This window comes from Carettochelys insculpta, chromosome 5 (assembly GCF_033958435.1).
Source record: "Carettochelys insculpta isolate YL-2023 chromosome 5, ASM3395843v1, whole genome shotgun sequence".
NCBI classification, from domain to species: Eukaryota; Metazoa; Chordata; order Testudines; family Carettochelyidae; genus Carettochelys; species Carettochelys insculpta.
Window position 1 is genome coordinate 21,366,981 of NC_134141.1, and position 24,008 is coordinate 21,390,988.

The window sequence follows — 24,008 nt, forward strand, 5'->3', positions numbered from 1 at the left end:
GAATTTGTTAATATAGCACTCGATGCCTGTGTCTACACGTGCCCCAAACTTCGAAATGGCCATGCAAATGGCCATTTCGAAGTTTACTAATGAAGCGCTGAAATGCATATTCAGTCCCCTTATTCCCATGGGGATCGGCACCAGGTAACAGCTGTAAGAAAGAACAAGTAGCATGCACACAAACACATTTTGGCTAAGTTTCAAACTGTGTTTATAAGACACAATTTAACAAACAGCAACCTATAGGTGGTGTTAGCAGCCTTAGGACTAATCAACAATTTAATCTTTTATGCAAAATTAACACCTTGGAGTTGTTGTCTGGACTGTCTGTCGTTTATCATCTAATGTGCAATTTTTTAACTTGACTGAAGCATTCATTGAACCATCTGACAACATTTTGACAGCAGCTGATATCAAGACCAATTTAAACTCCGCAAGTTTCCAAAGATCATCTCTTTGATTCAAAGCAGGAACCTGTTTTAAGAAAGAAACAAAAAAAGAAAGCACTTGTTAGATTTTTTTCCACAACTACTATGCTTGCTTGAATCATGGTTTGACTCAGTCTAACTAGCTACGTTTTTAATTTCTTCCTGGGGAATTCTGTACATCAGTCCCACATTAATTTGATTCGTTCCACAGAAAACACATTCTGGACAAGGGCTACGTCTACACGTGAAGCCTACATCGAAGTAGCCTATTTCAATGTGGCGACATCGAAATAGGCTATTTCGATGAATAACGTCTACACGTCCTCCAGGGCTGGCAACGTCGATGTTCAACATCGACGTTGCGCAGCACCACATCGAAATAGGCGCAGCGAGGGAACGTCTACACGCCACAGTAGCACACATCGAAATAAGGGTGCCAGGCACAGCTGCAGACAGGGTCACACGGCGGACTCAACAGCCAGCCGCTCCCTTAAAGGGCCCCTCCCAGACACACTTGCACTAAACAGCACAAGATCCACAGAGCCGACGAGTTGCAGACCCTGTGCATGCAGCATGAATCCCCCGCTGCAGCAGCAGCAGCCAGAAGCCCTGGGCTAAAGGCTGCTGCACACGGTGACCACAGAGCCCCGCACGGGCTGGAGAGACAGCGTCTCTCAACCCCCCAGCTGATGGCTGCCATGGAGGACCCCACAATTTCGACGTTGCGGGACGCGGATCGTCTACACGGTCCCTACTTCGACGTTGAACGTCGAAGTAGAGCGCTATTCCGATCCCCTCATGAGGTTTGCGACTTCGACGTCTCGCCGCCTAATGTCGAAGTTAACTTCGAAATAGCGCCCGACGCGTGTAGCCGCGACGGGTGCTATTTCGAAGTTAGTGCCGCTACTTCGAAGTAGCGTGCACGTGTAGACACAGCCAAGAAGTGCAGCAGTTTCACCTTTTGCCCACAAGAAGCTGCTGACACACCAGAAAAGACAGTTATTTGTTTCCGTAACTGCTGATTGAGATATGTTGCTCATTTCCATTCATCTCCAAGAACATCAGTTACAGAAACAGCTGTCTTTTCTTCTCTGAGTTCTTGCTTGTGTGCTTTCAACGTCGGTGACTCCAAGCAGTATCTGAGGAGCTGAGTAGGAGTTTAAGGACATGCTGAAAGCAAAACAGCTCTGCAAAATGCAGCAACATCTCCAGCTTTCTGCATGATGGCATAATGGATTGCGAACATATATACAGAAGATCATGTTGCAGCCTTGCAGATGACAGAATGAGGAGCAATGATTTCAAGTTGCAGTGTGGGAGGTCTAAGCTGGATATCAGAAAATACTATTTCACTAGGAGGCTGGTGAAGCACTGAAATAGATTCGTTGGGAATGGAATCTCCATGTCTACAGGTTTTAAGTCAAAGCTAGACATAGCCCTGGCTGGGATGGCTCCTGCTTTTAGTGGGGGCTTTGACTCTTAAGGTCTCTTCCTCCTCTATGATTCTATATCTTGAATGTGGGCCAGGAATGCCAATGAAGAAGCCTGTACCATGGGATAGTATGAGCCTGCACTTGGGGAGGGGAAGGGGGGGGAGGAGCACTGAACCCCGATAAGTCATGGCACATCTAGATACAAGAGGTGATCCACTTAAAAATCCTCTGAAAGGACATCGGAAAGACCTTGATACACTCAGCATAAGCCATGAACAGTTGGGACGATTTACAAAAGGGTTCTGTTCACTCAAGGTAAAAAGGCAAGTGCTCTCTGAATGTCTAACACGTGGAGGTGCCGCTCCTCACTGAACTTGTGTGTCTTGAAGACCGGAAGGATGATATCCTAAGTACATTTCCCTGTTGCTGTTAAGGGCATATGACTATGTTCTAAAAGGTTGAAGACAAAACTGGTTAAGTTATCAAGATTTAAATTCATGGTAAAATGTAAGCAGATGCACAAAGGAAAACATACCCCATTAAACAACCTTTTAAGCAGAGATTAGCAGATAAACATGATGATTTTGAACTCACAGTAAGACTTATGCTAACTGAATATTACAACCATAATTTTCAACCCACCTCCACAATTTCATCAAAAACAAAGCAAATCTGTCTGTAATTTCATACTTTATTTTCTCCAAGTCAAATTTCCTCAAAAATGTGAAACAAATTACATAATAAACTTTGGAGAGAAAGAGCTTCCTTATTGTGATGCGACGTAGTGAGTTGGTTAATCTCAAAGCACTTATTATAAATCTGTGACTACAGTAAGTAACTACTGTCCTTGAGCTATTCCTGTGTAATATCCTCTAATTAAAACATTTTCCTGTTCTGAGATACCAGCATTTGCAGTAACAATACAGATCTGTTTTCTCTGATAACATTAAGTTTTATTTACCTGTTTAGAATCTGGACTGTACAATACCAAAGTGAGAGAGTCGAACTGGAAGTCCAGTTTTAGTGTTGTTTTAACTTTAACTGATGAATGCAATTCCACAACAGCAGTTGTTACCATAGTTTTTCCTTTTAAAAATGAAGGAAACTTTTAATATTAAAACTTACAGCAAAACAGATTATGCACTCCTTATTGCATAGCTGTCTTTATATGATTACATCTTCCCCACTTCACCCCAAGATAATCAGACTTCACCAAATCCATTCTTCTGAATAGCAAAGCATTATTTTAAACTGAAAATTACATAAAATCATTCTATCAGAATTCCACAAGGAAAAACACACAGACTTAATTCTCGTTAACACTATTTCAGGTTATGTGCTCATGCACAGGAGGTTTATATTATATAAATTTTGATAGGTGTAATTAACAAGGCATGTTATTTTACTGAGTGTGTTTGTACGTCCTGCTTATATGTACTGTATGGTCTTCTGAACAGTGCCTTTTGTTACTTGTCCATACGTGTATTGCGTAAGCCTTATAGGAGCTCTGGTGGTAATAAAAAAGATTTCCGTTGATACTGTGATTCTGATGGGATAAACAGTTTTAATCTAGCAATAGAAAGTAAAGGTGATCATATATAGAAGTAAACAACTGATACGAAAAAGCAAAATACTTTCCATAAACATTAAATAATATTTCAGTTAGGGTTGGTAATGTCTTAAGCAGGTGTTTAAATTGTCAATAAAACTAGACATTGTATATCATTTATAATAAAATATTGTGATATTAAAAGATCTACTACAGCAGGTTATTTGTTGCTTTTCAAACCCTACATTCACTTTAATTCATTTTTATAGAGATAAAAAAAACTTTAAGCAAGGCCAAGGTATGTAAACACAACATTTAAAGGTCATTGCAGGAAACTTCCTTGTAAATCCAATATAGTACTATATAATGCTTCTGGATTGTTGCTTCAGTTTAAAGAACATACCCGCAGAATGCTGGGAAGTACTGAGGGTATCACTGCCGTTGCTATTCGTATCTTTCGATTCTGGTAAAGCAGAAGAAGCACCAGGACTGTCACCTAAATTTTCATTCAGAGTCCTCAATATAGTGGTTAAATCTTCCTGACTGAGAATGAGCTGTGGGGGAGGGGGGGAAAAAGGCTAATGTTGGAAAAACTTATTTTACTCTGAATATATCAACATAATGGACTTAAAAAGAAACCACTTGGCATCTAAAAGACAAATTTTCTTACTTCTTAGAATCCATTGCTCAAACAAACATTCTCTTTTCCAAAATTTGTTCTTAAAAGGAAAATGTTTATTAACATGGTAGATTTATCCATCAGTTGATAATGATTGTATGCTGTTATATTCCAATAACATAAATTGGCTTAACTGAGTGTTTGCTCAAAAGACTAAGACCAAGAAAAACATTTGTATCAATCCTCCTATGTGCTTAAAATCAGCTTTGGTTAGAATTCAGCCTGTGTATTCATACCAGCAATGGTTCACAAATTACACAGTTCACGTATGCAAACTTTTAATTAACCTGAGCATGAACTATTTGCTATATGTTGGTATACATGAGCACCAAGGCTGTTAGCAGATACATGTAGAGTCTGAGCTACATTTTTTGAAAGTTGTCACAGGGGGCTAGTCACATAATACTTTCCAATACAGGTCATTAGTCTTGTTTCTTAGCCTGGCAATCTGATGCTTGCACACAAAACAAACATTGCCTATATATTTTTAATGAGAGTACATTGTAGAAAAAAACAAATTTGTTGAATCATGATTTTTAATTAACATACGCTGAACCCCATAAATAGGCTTGGAAAAGAATGCACGAATTTGTTTCAGACCATACCAGAAAGGGCGTACAAAATACCCAACAGAAAGGAAAATTAAGTATATTGAAAGACTGAGTGATATAATAATAATAATAATAACAATAATAAAAGTAGACAATGCCTGCTTGTATTTCATACTGTCCTAAGACAGTGCTTGAAAAAGCCATTGCAAGCTCCTATTTATCACGACCTCTTCCTCTTCCAGCCCCTACCAGTGGAAATCCACTCCATCTATACCTTGCCATATCAAATAATAAAGTCAAGCAGTTTTGCATTTGTGCACGCAAATTTCTCAGCTTCCCACAAATATTTTTCAAATATTTTTCAAGTACAGGATACTTACATTCATAGACTTAAGTCGTCCAAGTATTTTAATATCAGGTGCTTCGCTAAACCAGGCAGCAGCTAAATTCCGTTCAACAGTAACTTCCAAATTTAATGGCTGCAACAGCTGTATTTCACTTTGTAATGAATCTCTCTCAAAATGTGTTCTGTGGATAGAAATAAGGTGATATTCATAACTCAGTGTTCTTCACTTAATATTCTGAACAGAACTATGAAACATTTTTGCATTTGTCTTATCCTTTTGAATAGTATCTACACAGTGAGGAATAACGTATAAGGATTAAGGTATGCTAAACAAGGGTATGCTAATTGGTATTTCCTTCTACCAAAAGGTTTGTGTAGGTCGATACTTTCCTTAAACAACCCTAATTTTCTCACAAACATTTCTGTTGTGATTTATACATAGAATGTTAGGTACATTAATGGTGTTATTCAAGTGATATGCATGAACCTGGTCTTTAGATAAAAGCAGTTCAGGTCACAGAATTGTCAATATGATGTGTTTCAGAAGTGACTTTTTAAAAGCCCTACACATATGTATTAGTTTACCTGTACAGTTTTAGTTCGCTCAGCTTCACTGTCATGGAGTCAACAACAGGTGGAAGGCTGCATCGTGCCTTTGTTTTAACAATACTGAACTGATTATTTATGGTAATGAGACCAAAATCAGCAACTAAGACATTAGCAGAGTGTGCTGACTGTGGCACTATAATTACAGGTGCTTTAATATTGATATCAAGTGCCATTCGGGAACTCCTTTGTGCCAATTCTTTCACGCCTGTAGCTGCTTTCTCTGCTGCTTGAACTGTTGCCTCAGTAATAGCTTCCTTAGCAGCTTGGAAGTTATTTATAAAAGCCTAGAAATAATTAGAAATCATCATTACATTTGATACTATTAATCATGGTAATACTACTTTTAATAACATTTAACCTATAAAATTCCATGACAAATGTTATGTTTCTTTCTAGCTGGCACTGCTATACCCTCATAATTTGCCTACAGAAATTATTTTATACAAAAATTCCAGTGGAAATTAAATATATGTTTATAATTATTTCTATGCTGTGTATTAAAGACGCAATCCTAATTTAAAAAAACTCAGCATGGTGCTAGAAGGTATTACATGTAATCTATTCCAAGTTGGTGAATAATGGTTAGCTTTGGCAAAATTTCTGAAAAAGGCATCATTCTTTATATTTATACATTTATTATTATATATATTTTATATACAAAAACCCCAATGTGACATGACAGCAAACAGTGTTTGAGACTTTAAATCTGGCCATATATCACATGCAAAGTGTAGAATGATGAAGAATAATACCTGTGTATTTATAAAATAAAAAAGCAGCCATGTTGCACCTTAAAGGCTAACAAAATAATTTATTAGATGATGAACTTTCGTGGGGCAGACCCACCACTTCCTTCAGATCTGGAAATAGCGCTGAAAATGAACTGGCACAACAAAATATATAACAGAGGTAGAAAAGAAAAAAAATTAAATGAAAACTGACAAATCAGCTGGGGGGAAAGGGGGAAGGTCTGTAAAATGTGCTGCTGGAAAGAAAGTCACCAGGATAAGACAGACGCTTTTGCTGGGCTAAATCTGTAGCTGGAAGGGTAACAATATTATCCAGTGAAGTGAGGTTGTCGCAGTTGTAGTATCCTGTGGTATAAAGTAGTTTAGACCATTTACTGTCCTTTCTTTTCTGTAGGGAGAAGTGTACACTACAGCTTTTTTTGTCTTGTATTATTAAAGTCTTTCTTTCAACCTACCTCCTTTTGTGGTGACCTCGAAGCCTTCTTTCACCATCTCCGTTTAAGGGTATACTTCTAATACACCAATGAACATCAAGCTGACCCACTAGATCTCCCCCCCACCTAGAATCAAAACAAGAATTCTATGCAGACTCCCCTGACTGTTGTAGTGTCAATCTGGATTTCTATAATCAATGTTTCTACAACTGTGCACAGACTGACATTGTGCACAAGCAACCAACGACACGCAATCTCAGCCATTCTGAATGCTATGGTGTACATAGTCTCAAAATAGCTCTGATGTTATAATCAAGACAGCTGAGAAAGGAGGTAATGTAGTCATCATGAATAAGTCGGACTATGAACAGGAGATAGGCTAGACAACTCTCCCACTCCACATTTTACACACCTCTTTCCTCTGATCCCACTGCGGAATACTAAAAAAATCTTCTTAACGAACTCCCTGCCTCTACTCAGGACAAAATTCACACAAACACGCTTTCTGAGCCCCATCCTGGATTATTCCATTTGCTTCCCAAAATTCATAAACCTGGAAACCCCGGATGCCCTATCATTTCAGGTTCTGGCACCCTTACTACCAGACTAAGTAAACTCCCTCCCAAATCCTATGCTGACAGCATGTCTAGCTATCTCTGAGATACCACTGACTTCTTGAGGAAATTACAAAACACCTGAAAACTTCCTGCTAATACTATCCTTGCCACCATGGATGTAGCATCTCTCTACACCAATATTCCACATGAAGATGGACAACAAGCATTTGGGAACAATATCCCAGATGTTACCATGGCAAATCTGGTGGCTGACCTATGTAACTCTGTTCTCACCCACAACTATTTATGATTTGGGGACAATTTATAATTCCAGATCAGCTGCGCTGCTGTGGGCACCCACATGGCCCCACATTTTTATGGCTGACATAGAACAATGTTTCCTCAGCTCTTGTCCCCTAATACCTGTCCTTGATTTATGCTACATCAATGATATCTTTATAATTTGAACACACAGTAAAGAGACCCTTGAAATCCACAGAGATTTGAACAACCTGCACCCCACCACCAATCTCAGCCTTGAACATTCCACGACACCCATTTCCTAGACACCGCAGTACAAATCATTGATGGCCAAATCAATACCACTCTCTACTGGAAACCCACTGAATGCTACATTTACCTACATGCGTCCAGCTTTCATCTAGGACACATCACATGATCCATCATTTACAGTCAAGCCCTTAGATGCAACCACATCTGCTCCTGTCCTACTGACAGAAACCAAAAACTTCAAGATCTCTCCCTGACATTTATAAAACAAACACCCTCTGGGAGAAGTAAAAAAACAGATTGACAGGGGCAGGTGAATACCCAGAAACCAGCTACTTCTAGATAGCCCAAGAAGGTCAAAAACTGAAAGAGAAGTTACTCACCGTAGTAACGACGGTTCTTCGAGATGTGTCCCCATGGGTGCTCCACAATAGGTGTCGGACTCGCCCCGGCGCCGCAAATCGGATCTTTCCAGCAGTTTCTGCCAGACCGCGCACGCGCCGGCACGCACCGCTCCCCTGCGTGCTCCCGGTCACGTGCGTGATCCAGTCCCTGCCAGTTCCTTGACCAACCGCCTCGGATGCTCCTGAAAAACACTAAACAGAGATCCGAAGCGGGGAGGATGGGCGGGCAGTGGAGCACCCACGGGGACACATCTCGAAGAACCATCGTTACTACGATGAGTAACTTCTCTTTCTTCCTCGAGTGTCCCTGTGGGTGCTCCACGATAGGTGACTACCCAGCAGTAACCCAAGAAAGGAGGTGGGTAATCGGGTTATGTGCAGCTTGCCCCCGAAAGGACCGCTGTCGAGAGGCAGGTATCCTCTTGGAATACCCGAGGCAGGGCATAATGCTTGGCGAAGGTGTCATAGGATGACCAGGTTGCCGCTCTGCAAATGTCTTTTAGTGTGATGCCCTCGAAAAAGGCTGTTGATGCCGCCACGGCCCGGGTGGAATGAGCCGTAGGCAGGGCCAGTAAAGGAGTCTTTCGAAGTTCGTAGCACATCTTTATGCAGGACACAATGTGCTTTGAGATTCTCTGTGAAGAGAGACCCTCTCCTTTTGATCTGGGAGCGAGAGAGACTAAGAGTCTGTCCGTTTTCCAGAAGGACTTAGTTCTGTCTACGTAGAAGGCCAACGCCCTCCTCACATCCAGGAGGTGCAGGTGTGCCTCCTTGTTGGAGCTATGAGGCTTCGGGTAACACGAGGGTAAAACTACAGGTTTGTTAAGATGGAACTCTGAAGAAACTTTCAGAACGAAGGCTGGGTGCAGCCGTAAGGTTACCGCCTCCTCTGAGAATACCGTGCAGGGCGGCGTTGCCATAACTGCTGCAAGCTCACTGACCCTGCGAGCTGACGTGATTGCAAGAAGGAAGGTTGTCTTTATCGTAAGGAGACTGAAGCTGCGTCTACACGTGCACGCTACTTCGAAGTAGCGGCAGTAACTTCGAAATAGCGCCCGTCACGTCTACACGTGTTGGGCGCTATTTCGAAGTTGAAATCGACGTTAGGCGGCGAGACGTCGAAGTCGCTAACCCCATGAGGGGATGGGAATAGCGCCCTACTTCGACGTTCAACATCGAAGTAGGGACGTGTAGACGATCCGCGTCCCGCAACATCGAAATAGCGGGGTCCTCCATGGCGGCCATCAGCTGGGGGGTTGAGAGATACTCTCTCTCCAGCCCTTGCGGGGCTCTGTGGTCACCGTGGGCAGCAGCCCTTAGCCCAGGGCTTCTGGCTGCTGCTGCTGCAGCTGGGGGTCCGTGCTGCATATACAGGGTCTGCAACTACTTGTTGGCTCTGTGTATCTTGCACTGTTTAATGAAAGTGTGTCTGGGAGGGGCCCTTTAAGGGAGCGACTTGCTGTTGAGTCCGCCCCGTGACCCTGTCTGCAGCTGTGCCTGGCTCCCTTATTTCGATGTGTGCTACTTTGGCGTGTAGACGTTCCCTCGCTGTGCCTATTTCGATGTTGGGCTGAGCAACGTCGAAGTTGAACATCGACGTTGCCAGCCCTGGAGGACATGTAGACGTTATTCATCGAAATAGCCTATTTCGATGTCGCAACATCGAAATAAGCTATTTCGAAGTTGGGTGCACGTGTAGACGTAGCCTGAGGGAAACCGTGGCTAAGGGTTCAAAGGGTGGTCCTGTTAGCGCGCTGAGCACCAGGTCCAAGCTCCACGATGGTGGAAGCGGTTTCCGAGGGGGGTACAGGTTTACCAGCCCCTTCAGGAACCTGGTAACAATAGGATGGGCAAACACCGTGGGCCCTTCCTCTTCATGCCGAAAAGCCGATATAGCAGAGAGATGGACCTTCAACGATAAGAGGGAGAGCCCGCCTCTCTTGAGGTCCAGTAAGTATTCTAGTATGACAGGCATAGGCACTTCAAGGGGATCTAACTGCTTGGTGGAACACCATGCAGTGAATCGAGTCCATTTCTGTTTGTAGGTCTTCCTGGTGGAGATCCTTCGGCTACTTTCCAGGACTTGTTGCACTCCCTCCGTACATGTACTTTCTAGGGAGCTGAGCCATGGATTAACCATGCTTGTAGGCGCAGGCCTCGGGGGTGCACTATGGACCCCTGGGCCTGCGTGAGCAGGTCCGGCGATACCGGAAGGGGAAGCGGTGGACGATCCGACATGCGGAGAAGCAAGGGGAAAGAAAGGTTACTCACCGTAGTAACGGTGGTTCTTCGAGATGTGTCCCCGTGGGTGCTCCACATTAGGTGTCGGGCTCGCCCGGTGCCGCAGATCGGATCTTCCAAGCAGTTTCTGCCGGACCGCGCATGCGCCGGTGCGCGCCGCTCCCCCGCGCGCTCCCGGCCATGTGCGCGATCCGGTCCCCGCCAGTTCCTTGACCAACCGCCTCGGATGCTCCTGCAAAACACTAAACAGAGATCCGGAGCGGGGAGGATGGGCGGGTAGTGGAGCACCCACGGGGACACATCTCGAAGAACCACCGTTACTACGGTGAGTAACCTTTCTTTCTTCTTCGAGTGTCCCCGTGGGTGCTCCACATTAGGTGACTACCCAGCAGTAACCCAAGATAGGAGGTGGGTAATCGGATTATGTGCAGCTTGTCCCCGAGAGGACCGCTGCCAAGAGACGGGTATCCTCTTGGAATACCCTGTGAAGGGCGTAATGTTTGGCGAAGGTGTCACAGGATGACCAGGTCGCCACTCTGCAAATGTCTTTTAGCGCAACGCCCTTGAAAAAAGACTGTTGATGCTGCCACCGCCCTAGTGGAATGAGCCCTGGGCGTGGCCAGTAAAGGAGTCTTTTTGAGTTTGTAGCACATTTTTATGCAAGATACGATGTGCTTAGAGATTCTCTGCGAAGAGAGACATTCTCCTTTTGATTTGGGAGCGATAGAGACTAGGAGCCTATCCGTTCTCCGGAAGGACTTGGTCCTGTCCATATAGAAAGCTAGCGCCTGCTCACGTCCAGGAGGTGTAGGCGCACCTCTTTGTTAGAGTTATGAGGCTTTGGATAAACAAGGGTAAACAATAGGTTCGTTAGTATGAAACTCAGAAAGAAACTTTAGGAACAAAGGCTGGATGCAGCCGTATGGTTACCGCCTCCTTGGAAAAACAGCGCAGGGCGGCGTTGCCATAACTGCCTCAAGCTCGCTCACCCTGCGAGCTGACGTGATTGCGAGAAGAAAGGTCGTCTTCATCATAAGGAGGCGGAGGGAAACCGTGGCCAAAGGCTCAAACGGTGGTCCCCTTTTCGCATTAAGCACCAGGTCCGAGTTCCACAGAGGTGGAAGCGGTTTCTGAGGGGGGTATAGGCTTACCAGCCCTTTGAAGAACCTGGTAACCATGGGATGGGCGAACACCGTGTGCCCTTCCTCTTCGTGTCTGAACACCAAAATGGCGGCCAGGTGGACCTGAAACGAGGATAGCGAGAGTCCTCCTCTCTTGAGGTCCAGTAAATACTCTAATATCACAGCCATAGGCACCGAAAGGGGGCTAGCTGTTTGGTAGAACACCATGCCGTAAAGCGAGTCCATTTCTGCTTGAAGGTCTTCCTGTGGAAGTCCTCCTGCTACTTTCTAGGACTTGCTGCACTTCCTCCGTACATGTGCTCTCTAGGGAGCTAAGCCATGGATTAACCACGTTTGTAGTCGCAGGCTTTGGGGGTGCGGATGCACTATGGACCCCTGGGCTTGCGTGAGCAGATCCCGCGCCACCGGAGGGGACCTCAGTGGCCGGTCCGACATGCGCAGGAATAGGGGGAACCATTGCTGTCGATCCCACGTTGGGACTATCGGGATCATTCAGGTTCCTTCCCTCCTGGCTTTCTGCAACACTTTGTGGATGAGCACTGTGGGAGGGAAAGCGTAAAGCAGGGGGCCCCTCCATGAGATCGCGAAGGCATCCCTCAGGGACCCCCGTCCCAGTCCTGCCCTGGAGCAGAATTGTGGGCACTTCTTGTTGTGCTGAGTAGCAAACAGGGTCTATCTGGGGAAAAACCCCATGCGTGGAAAAATCGGTTGCAGCAGATCGGGACGGATCTGCCACTCGTGCGTGAGTGCGAAACGCCTGCTCAGCTGGTCTGCCTTCACATTGCGAGCGCCTGGTAAGTACGAGGCTTTCAAGGTTACATTGTTGGCGATGCAGCAGTTCCACAACCGGACTGTTTCTACACATAAGGCACGGGACCGAGCTCCTCCTTGCCGATTTATATAAAACATGGTGGAGGTATCGTCTGTACTGATCCCGACTACCTTGCCTTTCAGTTGGTCTCGAAAGTGTCTGCAGGCGTTGAACACTGCTTTGAGCTCCAGTATATTTGTGTGCAGTGACTGCTCCATAGAGGACCACAGCCCTTGCGTCACCTCTTCGCCCATGTGTGCTCCCCACCCTATGAGGGGGGCATCTGTAGTAAGAAAAACCAATACGTGTGGTTGGTGGAAGGGTACCCTTGTTAGCAGGTTCTCTGGGTTTACCCACCATTGCAGGGATTTGCGCACCTCCGTTGTGGGCGACGCCATCCTGTGAACAGTGTGTGCTGCCGGTTTGTATACGCTCGCCAGCCAATGCTGCATGCTGCGCATGTGTAACCTGGCGTTCTGTTGTACGAAACGTTGCTGCTGCCATGTGGCCCAGCGGCTGTAAGCACGTCAGAACCGGCACCATAGGGCTGAAGGTGAAGCCTTGCGCGAGGGAGCCGATGGCCCGAAAGCGAGTCTCTGGTAGATACGCCCTCGCTGTAATAGAATTTATGCGTGCCCCTACGAACTCTATGTCCTGTGTGGGGTCTGTCTTTGGTTTTGTCAGATTGATAAGCAGGCCGAGCGAAGAGAACGTGCCTGCTGTGACACATATTATGCGTAGTACCTCCTCCTTTGAGGCCCCTTTGAGTAGGCAGTCATTCAGATACTGGAATATAAATACCCCCTGTCTGTGCAGGTAGGCTGACACCACTGCCAAGGTCTTGGTGAAGACTCTGGGGGCTGAGGAGAGCCCAAACGGTAGGACCTTGTAAGTCGAGGGCTGCGAACCAATCTCCATCGTCTAGTGCCGTAAGGATGGAGGCGTTTGTGATCATCCGAAAACGTTGCTTGCGCAGGTACCGGTGAGGCCTCGAAAATCTAAGATGGACCTCCCCGTGAGGAAGTACCTCGAGTAGAACCCTCTCCCTTGCAGTTGCTCCGGCACTCTTTCCACTGCCCCTACGAGCATGAGATGGTCTACCTCCTGCTTGAGCCTCGCTACATGGGAGGTCTCCTGGAGGTGGGGCCCCGGGTGGAGGTCATGGCGGTGGGAGCAACTGGGAGGGGATGGCGTACCCCGTGGCTATGATCTCCAGCACCCATGTGTCTGTGGTGATCCTTTGCCACTGGTTATAAAATGGTCGGATGATGGCCTTGAGCACTGGTTTCGTGCCCTCTGGAAGCGAGTCCATGAGGGAGGTCAACCTAATGTGGTTGTTGAAATTATGGTTCGCTAGATGCGCTGCGTAATTTGCCATTGGCAACAGTAGCGTGGAGGAGGAGTAGACCTTTCTGCCCAACAGCTCTAGCTTTTTGGCATGTTTGTTTATTCCCCCACGTTGCGACGACTCCGCCACCAAAGAATTTGGTTGTGGGTGGCTGAACAGGAACTCCATGCCCTTCGTGGGCACGAAGTATTTTTTTTTTTTTTTTTTTCTTTTTTTCGCTCTTTTGTGGACAGGCGGAATAGTCGCGGGAGTCTGCCATATCATAGTGGCAGGCTCCAAGATTGCGTCATCAGCGGTATTGCTATTTTGGAGGAGGCCGGAGGTCTCAGATTTTTGAGGAGCTTATGGTGTTGCTCTTGCACCTTTGCTGTCTGGAAGCCTTGCGTGAAGGCCACCCTCGTAAAACAGCTCTTGGAACTGTTTGAGATCGTCCGGAGGATGGACGCCCCCCGGGGCCGTAGCCTCATCCGGGGAGGAAAGCGAGGAACCGCTGGGGTACGTCTTTCTGGACCCTTCCGGTTCCTGCTGATGATGGTACACCCTCTCACTAGAGGTGTGCGAGGAAAAATCTCGGGGTTCCATAACCAGTCCCCCCTGAGATGCTTAAGTCTCTGTCCCCGGTCACAATTGCCCTTGGGGGTACGAGATCGTTCGTAGGGATCTTTCCCTAGGAGATTGCCGATGGTGTCTATGCCCTGCGTGGTAGGGGCGACCACGGCAGTATAAGCACTGGTCTTGGGAAGGTGACCTAGACCACTCCCTTGGTGCATACCCTTTGCGTCTGGGGGAGGGAGACCGTCGAGACCCTGGAGAGAGCGACTTTGCCTAATAGTCCAGCGGTTCAAATCCCAGGAAGGGTGGAGGTGGTCCCAGCCAGGGTGAGGCTGGTTGCAGAAATGGAGAAGGGGGCTCTGGGTAGGCCAAGGAGGGGGGGGACCCCTGCCTTCTAGTTGGAGTCTGCAACATAGCGGAGGGCTGTGAGAAAGCAACTACACAGCCCTGTGCGGAGAGGGGCTGCAATGCCTCCTCTTGTGTGCAGTCTTCCCCCTCCCTTGAGGAGGTAACTCCGCCCCTGACATACAGGGGATCCCGGCCACGTCCGCACCGAGCTCGGCACACTCGAAGTCGGTGCCGCATGTGCGGTGTCCTTCGGTGCCGGCAGGCTGCGTGCCTGCGCGCTCTGCACCGCCGGTTTTCCGGGGGTAGGTGGTACCGGCGCTTGTTTAGCCGCCGCCCTGCCTGCGGTGCGGGGCGGCTGGCTGATTATCGAAGGGTGAGCCGCTTGCACGTGGCTCTCCGTGCCGCCGCCGATCAGCTGTTGCTGCGGCTGGGGGCTGCTCGCTCCTCCCGTCCCGCTCGTTGTTGCTGCCGGCAGGGATCGGGCTGGGGGGCATACAGGGCATTCCGGCGTCCGCACCGAGCTCGGCACGCTCAAGGGCGGTGCCGCACGTGCGGTGTCCTCCAGTGCCGGCAGGCTACGTGCCTGCGCGCTCTGCACCGCCGGTTCCCCAGGGGTCGGTGCCGCTGCCTGCGGCGCCGCTGGTACCAGCGCTTGTTTAGCCGCCGCCCTGCCTGCGGTGCGGGGCGGCTGGCTGATTATCGGAGGCTGAGCTGCTTCCACGTGGCTCTCCGTGCCGCCGCCGATCAGCTGTTGCTGCGGCTGGGGGCTGCTCGCTCCTCCCGTCCCGCTCGCTGTTGCTGCCGGCAGGGATCGGGCTGGGGAGCATACAGGGGATTCCGGCCCCGTCTGCACCGAGCTCGGCACGCTCGAGGGCGATGCCGCATGTGCGGTGTCCTCCGGTGCCGGCAGGCTGCGTGCCTGCGCGCTCTGCACCGCCGGTTCCCCGGGGGTCGGTGCCGCTGCCTGCGGTGCCGCCAGTACCGGCGTTTGCTTAGCCGCCGCCCTGCCTGCGGTGCGGGGCGGCTGGCTGAGTATTGGAGGCTGAGCCGCTTCCACGTGGCTCTCCGTGCCGCCGCCGATCAGCTGTTGCTGCGGCTGGGGGCTGCTTGCTCCTCCCGTCCCGCTCGCTGTTGCTGCCGGCAGGGATCGGGCTGGAGATACTTTCCTCCGTTTCTGCGCTGATGGGGTGAGGGAGGCAGCTTTCCTTTTAAGGGCCCCGGAGGGTCCCTCCTGCTGCGGCCGCTCCGGCACTTCTGGCTGGAGGGCCTTGTCAAGAAGCAGCATTTTTTTTTTTTTTTTTTAAAGCCTGAAGAGGACATTGTTGGTGAGTCTTTGTGTTTTTAAGTGGGTACTTAGCACCTTCTTTGTGCCGTTTTCCCCGTCCGATGGTCTGCCTTAGCCGGAGGGCTGATAGCCCTAGCTCCTGGCCTCCGGCGCTTGTTACTGGGACTGGCTGAGCTGTCCCTCTCCTAGCTTGTTCGTTGTTGTTTTTTTTTTTTTTTTTTTTTTTTTTTACAAAATAGCAAACGGCTAGCTTATAGTAGCCTAAGTGCCTGAAAAAACTTTAAGAAAAAACAGATAAAGCCATTGAATACACTACTTGGCCTTAGCCTAGTTGGATTCCGTCTGCAGCCGACGGCGGTTAAGAGGAACTGGCGGGGACCGGATCGCGCACATGGCCGGGAGCGCGCGGGGGAGCGGCGCACACCGGCGCATGCGCGGTCCGGCAGAAACTGCTTGGAAGATCCGATCTGCGGCACCGGGCGAGCCCGACACCTAATGTGGAGCACCCACGGGGACACTCGAAGAAGAACCATTGCTGTTGATCCCATGTGGGGACCACTAGGATCATGCGGGCTCTCTCCCTCCTGGCTTTCTGCAGGACCTTGTGGATGAGCACCATGGGGGGGGAACGCGTAAAGCAGTGGGCCCTTCCACGAAATCGCGAACGCGTCCCCCAGGGACCCCTGCCCCAGTCCTGCCCTTGAGCAGTACTGGGGGCACTTCTTGTTGTGCTGAGTGGCAAACAGGTCTATCTGGGGAAACCCCCATGCCTGAAAAATCGGTCGTAGCAGATCGCAGCGGATCTGCCACTCGTGTGCAAGTGCGAAGTGCCTGCTCAGCTGGTCTGCCTTCATATTGTGAGCGCCTGGTAAGTACGAAGCTTGCATCGCCAACAATATAACGTTGAACCAGTTCCACAGCCGGACTGCTTCCACACATATGGCACGGGATGGAGCTCCGCCTTGTGGGTTTATATAAAACATGGTGGAGATATCGTCTGTATTGATCCCGACTACCTTGCCTTGTATGAGGTCTTGAAAGTGTTTGCAGGCGTTGAACACCGCTCTGAGCTCCAGAATATTTAGATGCAGTGACTGTTCCGTAGGGGACCACAGTCCTTGCGTCACCTTTTCGCCAATATGTGCTCCCCGCCCTACGTGGGAGGCATCGGTGGTGAGAAAAATAGAGATTTGTGGTTGGTGAAAGGGTCCCCCTGTTAGCATGTTCTTGGGGTTTACCCACCATTGCAGGGATGTGCGCACCTCTGTCGTGGGCGACAACACCCTGCGGACAGTATGGGATTCCGGCTTGTAAACGCTCGCCAGCCAATGTTGTAGGTTGCGCATATGTAATCTGGCGTTCTGTACCACGAACGCTGCCACTGCCATGTGGCCGAGTAGCTGCAAGCACGTTAAAACCGGCACCGTGGGGCTGTATGTAATGACTTGTACCAGGGAACCGATGGCGCGAAAGCGAGCGTCGGGTAGATAAACCCTTGCTGTGATAGAATTTGTGTGTGCCCCTATGAACTCTATGTCCTGTGTGGGGTCGATCTTTGATTTCGCAAGGTTGATGACCAGGCCCAGCGAAGAAAACGTGTTTGCTGTTACGCGTATCATGCGTAGCACCTCCGCTTTCGGGGCCCTTTCAGTAGGCAGTCATCCAGATATGGGAATATAAATACCCCCTGTCTGTGCAGGTAGGCTGACACCACTGCCAGGGTCTTGGTAAAGACTCTGGGGGCCGAGGAGAGGCCAAACGGCAGAACCTTGTATTGGAAATGTTCTTTGCCGACCATAAACCGGAGAAAACGTCTGTGAGCCGGGTAGATCGTTATATGAAAATACACATCTTGTAAGTCGAGGGCTGCAAACCAATCTCCATCGTCCAGTGCCGTGAGTATAGAGGCGACTGTGATCATCCAAAAGCGTTGTTTGCGCAAGTACCGGTTGAGGCCTCGAAGATCTAAGATGGGCCTCCAGCCTCCTGTTTTCTTCTCTGTGAGGAAGTATCGTGAATAAAACCCTTTCCCTTGAAGTCGCTCCGGCACTCTTTCGACCGCCCCTATAAGCATCAGGTGGTCCACCTCGTGCTTGAGTTTCGCCTCGTGGGAGGCATCCCTGACATGAGGCCTGGGCGGAGGTCTTGATGGTGGAAGCGACTGAAAGGGGATCACGTAACCCGTGGCTATGATCTCTAGTACCCACTTGTCTGTGGTGATCTTTTGCCATTGTGAGTGGAACGGTCGGAGGCGACGATGGAACATTAATTGTGGATGACATTGCGCGATGGTAGTAATAATGCAGCCCTCGACCCGTCCGTCAAACTTGTTGCCTTTGGGCCTGCCCCAAGGATGCACGGCCTTGTTGGGAACGTCACCTGGGAGTTCTATACTGTTGCTGCTGTTGATGCCGCCCCTGGTCGTAGCCCCGTTGGTACTGAGCACGCTGAGGTTGGTACGGGTATCGCCGTTGTTGAGGGTAATACTTTTTCTTTCTGTATGGAGGGGTATAAATACCCAGTGTTCTGAGTGTGGCTCTTGAGTCTTTACTGGAATGAAGGACCGAAACAGTTGATTCTGCAAACAACTTCTGCGTGTCAAAAGGGAGATCGACAATTTTTGCCTGCAGATCCCTCGGGATACCCGATGTCTGGAGCCAGGATTCCCTGCGCGTGACCACTGCCGTAGCCGTTGAGCGTGCCGCCGTGTCCGCTACGTCCAGGGCAATCTGGACTCCCGTCCTTGAGGCTGCATAGCCCTCTTGCACGATGGCCTTCAGCACCGGCTTCTTATCTTCTGGAAGCGAATCCATGAGAGAAGTAAGCCTGGAGTAATTGTCGAAATTGTGGTTCACTAGATGTGCTGCGTAGTCAGTCAGTCATTCTCAGAAGCAGGGTGGAGGAGGAGTATACCTTTCTGCCAAATAGCTCTAGCTCCTTGGCATCTCTGTCCGTTCCCCCCACTTTGTACTGGGAAGTCTTCGATCTCTGCTGAGACGATTCTACCAACAGAGAATTTGGTTGTGGGTGAATAAACAGAAACTCCATGCCCTTCGCCTGGACGAAGTATTTCTTATCCGCCCTCTTGTTTATAGGTGGAGCAGAAGCCGGGGTCTGCCATATGGTAGTAGCAGACTCCATGATTGATTTGTCGAGCGAGATAGCGATTTTGGACGAGGCTGGAGGCCTCAGGTTTTTGAGGAGCTTGTGGTGCTCCTCCTGTACCTCTGCTGTCTGGATGCCTTGCGTGAAAGCCACCCTTTTAAACAGCTCCTGAAACTGTTTGAGGTCATCCGAGGGGGCAACATCCCCGGGGGCCATAGCCTCGTCGGGGGAGGACAAGGAGGAACCATTAGGGTAGACCTCCCTTGAACTCTCAGGGTCCTGCTGCCAGTGGTACACCCTCTCACTAGAGGCTTGCGAGGGAAAATCTCGGGGTTCCAAAATCAGCTCCCCTTGAGACAGCTGTGTTTCTGTCCCCGTCCGTGAATGCCTGCGGGGGTACTGGGCGGTCGAGGGGGACCTGCCCCTGGGTGTATGCCTGTGGTGTCTATGCCCGGCGTGATAAGGACAACCGTGGCAGCATGGACACGGTTCCTGGGATGGAGACCTGGACCACTCTCAAGGTGCATACCCCCGATGTCTGGGGGAGCGAGATCATCTGGATGATTGAGACAATGGTGAAACTGGTTTGTGGTAGTACTCCAGAGGGTCAAATCCCAGAAAAGGCGAGGGTGGCCCGAGCCATGGTGAGGCTGGTTGGAGGAATGGGGAAGGAGGCTCTGGGTAGGCTGGGGGGAGACCCATGTCTCCTGGTTGGTGTACGCAACATAAGGCGAGGACAAGTTGAGAGCAGCCCTGCAGCCCTGTCCAGAGAAGGGCTGCAGTGCCGGGTTTTTGCTGCTGCCTTTCCCCTCCCCTGTGGGGCTGGCTCCGCCCCTCCCCGTGCCGGGGATCTCAGCCCCGCTGTAGGCGCCGCGCTCGGCACTCTCATCTGCGGTGCCACGCGGGTGGTCTCCTCCGGTGCCTGCAGGCTACGTGCCTGTTGGCCCTGCACCGTTGGTGCCATGGGGGTCTGTGCCGCTTGCGGCAGTGCTGCCGGTTCCGGTGCTTGCCTGGCCGCCGCTCTGAATGCACGGGCCGGCTGTTTAGTAATCGGAGGCTCAGCCTCTGCCACGTGCGCTGCTGCGCTGCCGCTCGCTTGTGACTGCGGCTGGGAGCTGGGAGCTACGCCCGTCCCGCTCGCTGTGACAGCCGGCAGGGATCGGGCTGGAGAGAGCTTCCTCTGTTTCTGCACTGAGGGGGTGAGGGACACTGCCTTTCTTTTATGGAGCCCTGTGGGTCCCTCCGGTTGAGGCCTCTCCGGCACGTCTGGCTGGAGGGCCTTATCAAACAGCAGCATTTTCAGCCGCATTTCTCTGTCCTTTCTGGCTCTGGCCGTGAGCTTTGCACAGAAGGAGCACTTCTGGGTGACGTGTGATTCCCCCAGGCATCTGATACATTGACTGTGCCCATCAGAGGCCGGCATAGCTTCGCGGCAGGACTCACACTTCTTGAATCCTGAAGAGGACATTGTGGTGAGTCTTTGAGCTGTTAATAGGGTACTTAGCACCTTCTCTGTTCCTGTTCCCCTCTCACGGACTCCAGCCTGCCGCAGCAGGAGGCCTACTGGCCTTCACGTCCCCGTGGTGCCTCCGCTCCTCCTCTCATTTCTAAGACTTTCTACTTATATCCATATATATATATATATATATATAGATATATATATATACACACACACACACACACACACACACACACACGTATGCACACACTCTGAAAAACTCTAAATACGCTGACTCTGGCCGCAGCCTGAGCAGATTCCGTTTGCAGCCGATGGCGGTTAAGAAGGAACTGGCGGGGACTGGATCGCGCACGTGGCCGGGAGCACGCAGGGGAGCGGCGCGTGCCGGCGCATGCACGGTCCGGCAGAAACTTCTGGAAAGATCTGATCTGCGGCGCCAGGGCGAGCCCGACACCTATCATGGAGCACCTACGGGGACACTCGAGGAAGAACACCTCTTGTCACCTATAGCCCCCAACCCAAAACCCTCCAGCACAATATCAACAACCTACAACCCATACTGAAACATGATGCTACCAAGAGGCTCTGGGTGTGAAGTCTGTGCTGTCCCACAGACAGCCACCTAACCTCAGAAAATTTTGCACTTACAACCACACACCATACCGCAGAAACACTAATCCTGGAACTTTTCCTTGCAACATTCCCCATTGCCAACTTTGTTCACATATTTACTTCGGAGACACCATCACTGGACCGAACCACATGAGTTACATGATCAGGGCTCATATATATGCCATCATGTGCCAACAATGCCCCACTGCTGTGTATATTGGACAGAATGCACAATCATTTTGCCAAAGAATGAACGGACACAAATCAGACATTAGGAATCAGAATACACAAAAAACCTGTCAGTGAGCATTTCAAGAGAGTAGGCCATAGTATTAAAGACCTGAGAATCTGTGTCTGACCTCAAAGACACTAACACCAGATTACTAAGGGAGACATCTGAACTGGAATTTATTCTTAAATTTGATACTTTGTGCTTTGGCCTTAATAGAGATAGCAATTACCTTACACATTAGAAAAACAGCTTCCCCATATGTGATATTCGCCATAGTCTCAGGAAAGTCACTTAATAGACACTTGAAGTAAGTAATTTCCTCCCTATCCTTTGCGCCTTTCCCCCAGCTGATTTGTCAGTTTTCATTTCTTTATTTCGTTTTGTTTTCTATCTCTGTTATATATTCGTCGGGTCAGTTCATTTTCAGCACCAATTCCAGAGATGAAGGAGGGGATGCATCTGCCCCATGAAAGTTCATCACCGAGTAAATTATTCTGTTAGTCGTTAAAGTGCTACATGACTGCATTTTTGTTTTGTGAAGATACAGACTAACAGCTTCCTCTCTGTGCATATTTATAGAAACATTGCAGCTTTAGTTTTTCAGTTCTAGCAAGCAAATGCGCAAAAGTTGGAACCTTTTTAATTTTGGAAGAAAACTATTTTAATTTCCCAAGATTAACCACACGCTTGTACAAAAATAAATAAAGCTCTTGTAAATATACATCATCTTGCATGTGTCTCTTCCATGTCCAATTTGACACAGCCACATACTGAAAGGAAAATGGGGAGGGAAACAAGACAAAGATTTGATTTACCAAAATGGTTGAAACAAACTTGTTGACAAAAACTACTTGAATGCAACCAACAGTTAAGTAAACCTGGCTGTCCACAATATTCATATTTGTGTAGGCAGCACCATCTGTAGCATCCACGTATGACACCATTTTAAAACTGAAGACTTCTTTTCCTGTGATATAAAGAGCCTTAAAATAAGGAAAGGGGATATTAATTTAAACTTCACACAGAAAAAATTTCACTATCATAAATAATTTTATAACAGCCTATTACAAACAAACAAATAATACTTCATACTTCAAAGCTACCTTTAATCTATGGAACTTAAAGAATTTTACAAATTCGGAGTTTGAAAATCTGTGGAAGAACTTTATGTATTGGACCATAATGACAGCAGGTATAAAATCAGCTCACTGAAAGTCAGTATAGTAAGAGGTCATAAAGGATAGCATAATGGATGTGTCACAGAAAGCTGATTTTTCCTTTTTTGTTTTTTGTTTTGTCTTGAGTACACACAGTTGTGGCGTGAATGACATTTAGGTTCTTGGGCAATCAGGCACATACATCTTAGTGGGAACAAAGATCCCAGAACACACACAGAGCAATAGAGAAAATATTGTGAGATGGTAGACTTCAATAATTAAGCCAGAATTAGCCTCTGTCCATCAGGTAGCAGAAACCAACAGCATATAGGAGAATTCATACCTTTTTATATAATGCCAGCTCATCAGAATCCATAATAATTATGTTCTTTAATTTTGCACATACTTCAGTTGCCACTTTCTTCATGGTTACTTGGCAATCAAGACCTTTTGAAAAAAAGGTAACATTATTAACTGATATCTGTTAATATTTTGGAATTACATGTTTCAAATTTCACTCTTACCTTCTATGTGAATTTCAGATATTCTGCGTTTTTGTTCTCTAATAAAAACACGTAAGCAGGATAAATCTGCACAGATGTGAAGGTCTATAACATCCTCATACTTGGATTTTTTTGATGCTGTGAGAAAATTGAAACCAACACTAACATTACTGTTTGTATTTTATTAATACCTAGATCACAGAGATGACAGGCACATATTACCCATTCCAAGTTCAGTTGTAGTTGAGTTTGTATCTTTCATTTTTAAAAATTAAACTTACACAGATACTTTCTACTATAGAGGGAACAAAGTATAGCTCCAACAGAAAAAACAAAAGAAATTCCAAGAGGTGAAGAAAACAGGTATGAAAAGTGCCCTCTGTGCTCCTCTTATTTCTGGCTTACTCTGCACCTGGCCAATGCCCCTGGCATAACTTAGAGCAGGGGTGGCCAACCAGTTAAAGACTAAGAGCCAAAATAGCTATGAATAGAGTGCAAAGAGCCACATATTATATATTTATTATATATATTTAAACAAAAAGCAGTCAAGTAGCACTTTAAAGACTAGCAAAATAGTTTATTAGGTGAGCTTTCGTGGAACAGAAAAGCTCACCTAATAAACTATTTTGCTAGTCTTTAAAGTGCTACTTGACTGCTTTTTGTTTTGATAGTGTATAGACTAGCATGGCTTCCTCTCTGTTAATATTGTATATTTATTTTTATTTATCTAGACAGATTATATATATATATATATATATATATATATATAAAATATAGATAAAAACAAACATATAATAGCTGACTCAATGCCCTCATGAAAAGGCAGGCACTCCCAGCCTCCCCTTCACTCTAACCCAATCCCCTCCCCCTCCCCACAGTGCTAGGCACCCCCCAGCACCTCTGCTCTAACCCAATTCACCCACCCCTCCTCCACCCCACCCCAACACCTGGGTCTCAACAGAGC

At 48.0% G+C, this 24,008-nt stretch overlaps 1 protein-coding gene across 4 annotated transcripts in view; it reads right to left on the reverse strand.

The window, feature by feature from the left end:
• Positions 1-24,008, reverse strand: part of VPS13A (vacuolar protein sorting 13 homolog A) — a 218,539-nt gene that overhangs the window by 125,945 nt on the left and 68,586 nt on the right. For 3 of the 4 annotated variants that reach the window (XM_074994740.1, XM_074994739.1, XM_074994742.1), the window contains exons 30-37: positions 23,066-23,182; positions 22,885-22,988; positions 22,200-22,367; positions 5,572-5,879; positions 5,021-5,168; positions 3,814-3,964; positions 2,823-2,947; positions 305-474 (exon numbers count right to left, since the gene is read on the reverse strand). In XM_074994740.1, coding sequence (XP_074850841.1) covers positions 305-474; positions 2,823-2,947; positions 3,814-3,964; positions 5,021-5,168; positions 5,572-5,879; positions 22,200-22,367; positions 22,885-22,988; positions 23,066-23,182 — 1,291 coding nt within the window. The remainder of the gene's footprint in view (positions 1-304; positions 475-2,822; positions 2,948-3,813; positions 3,965-5,020; positions 5,169-5,571; positions 5,880-22,199; positions 22,368-22,884; positions 22,989-23,065; positions 23,183-24,008) is intronic. The other variant, XM_074994741.1, reaches the window with a different exon arrangement.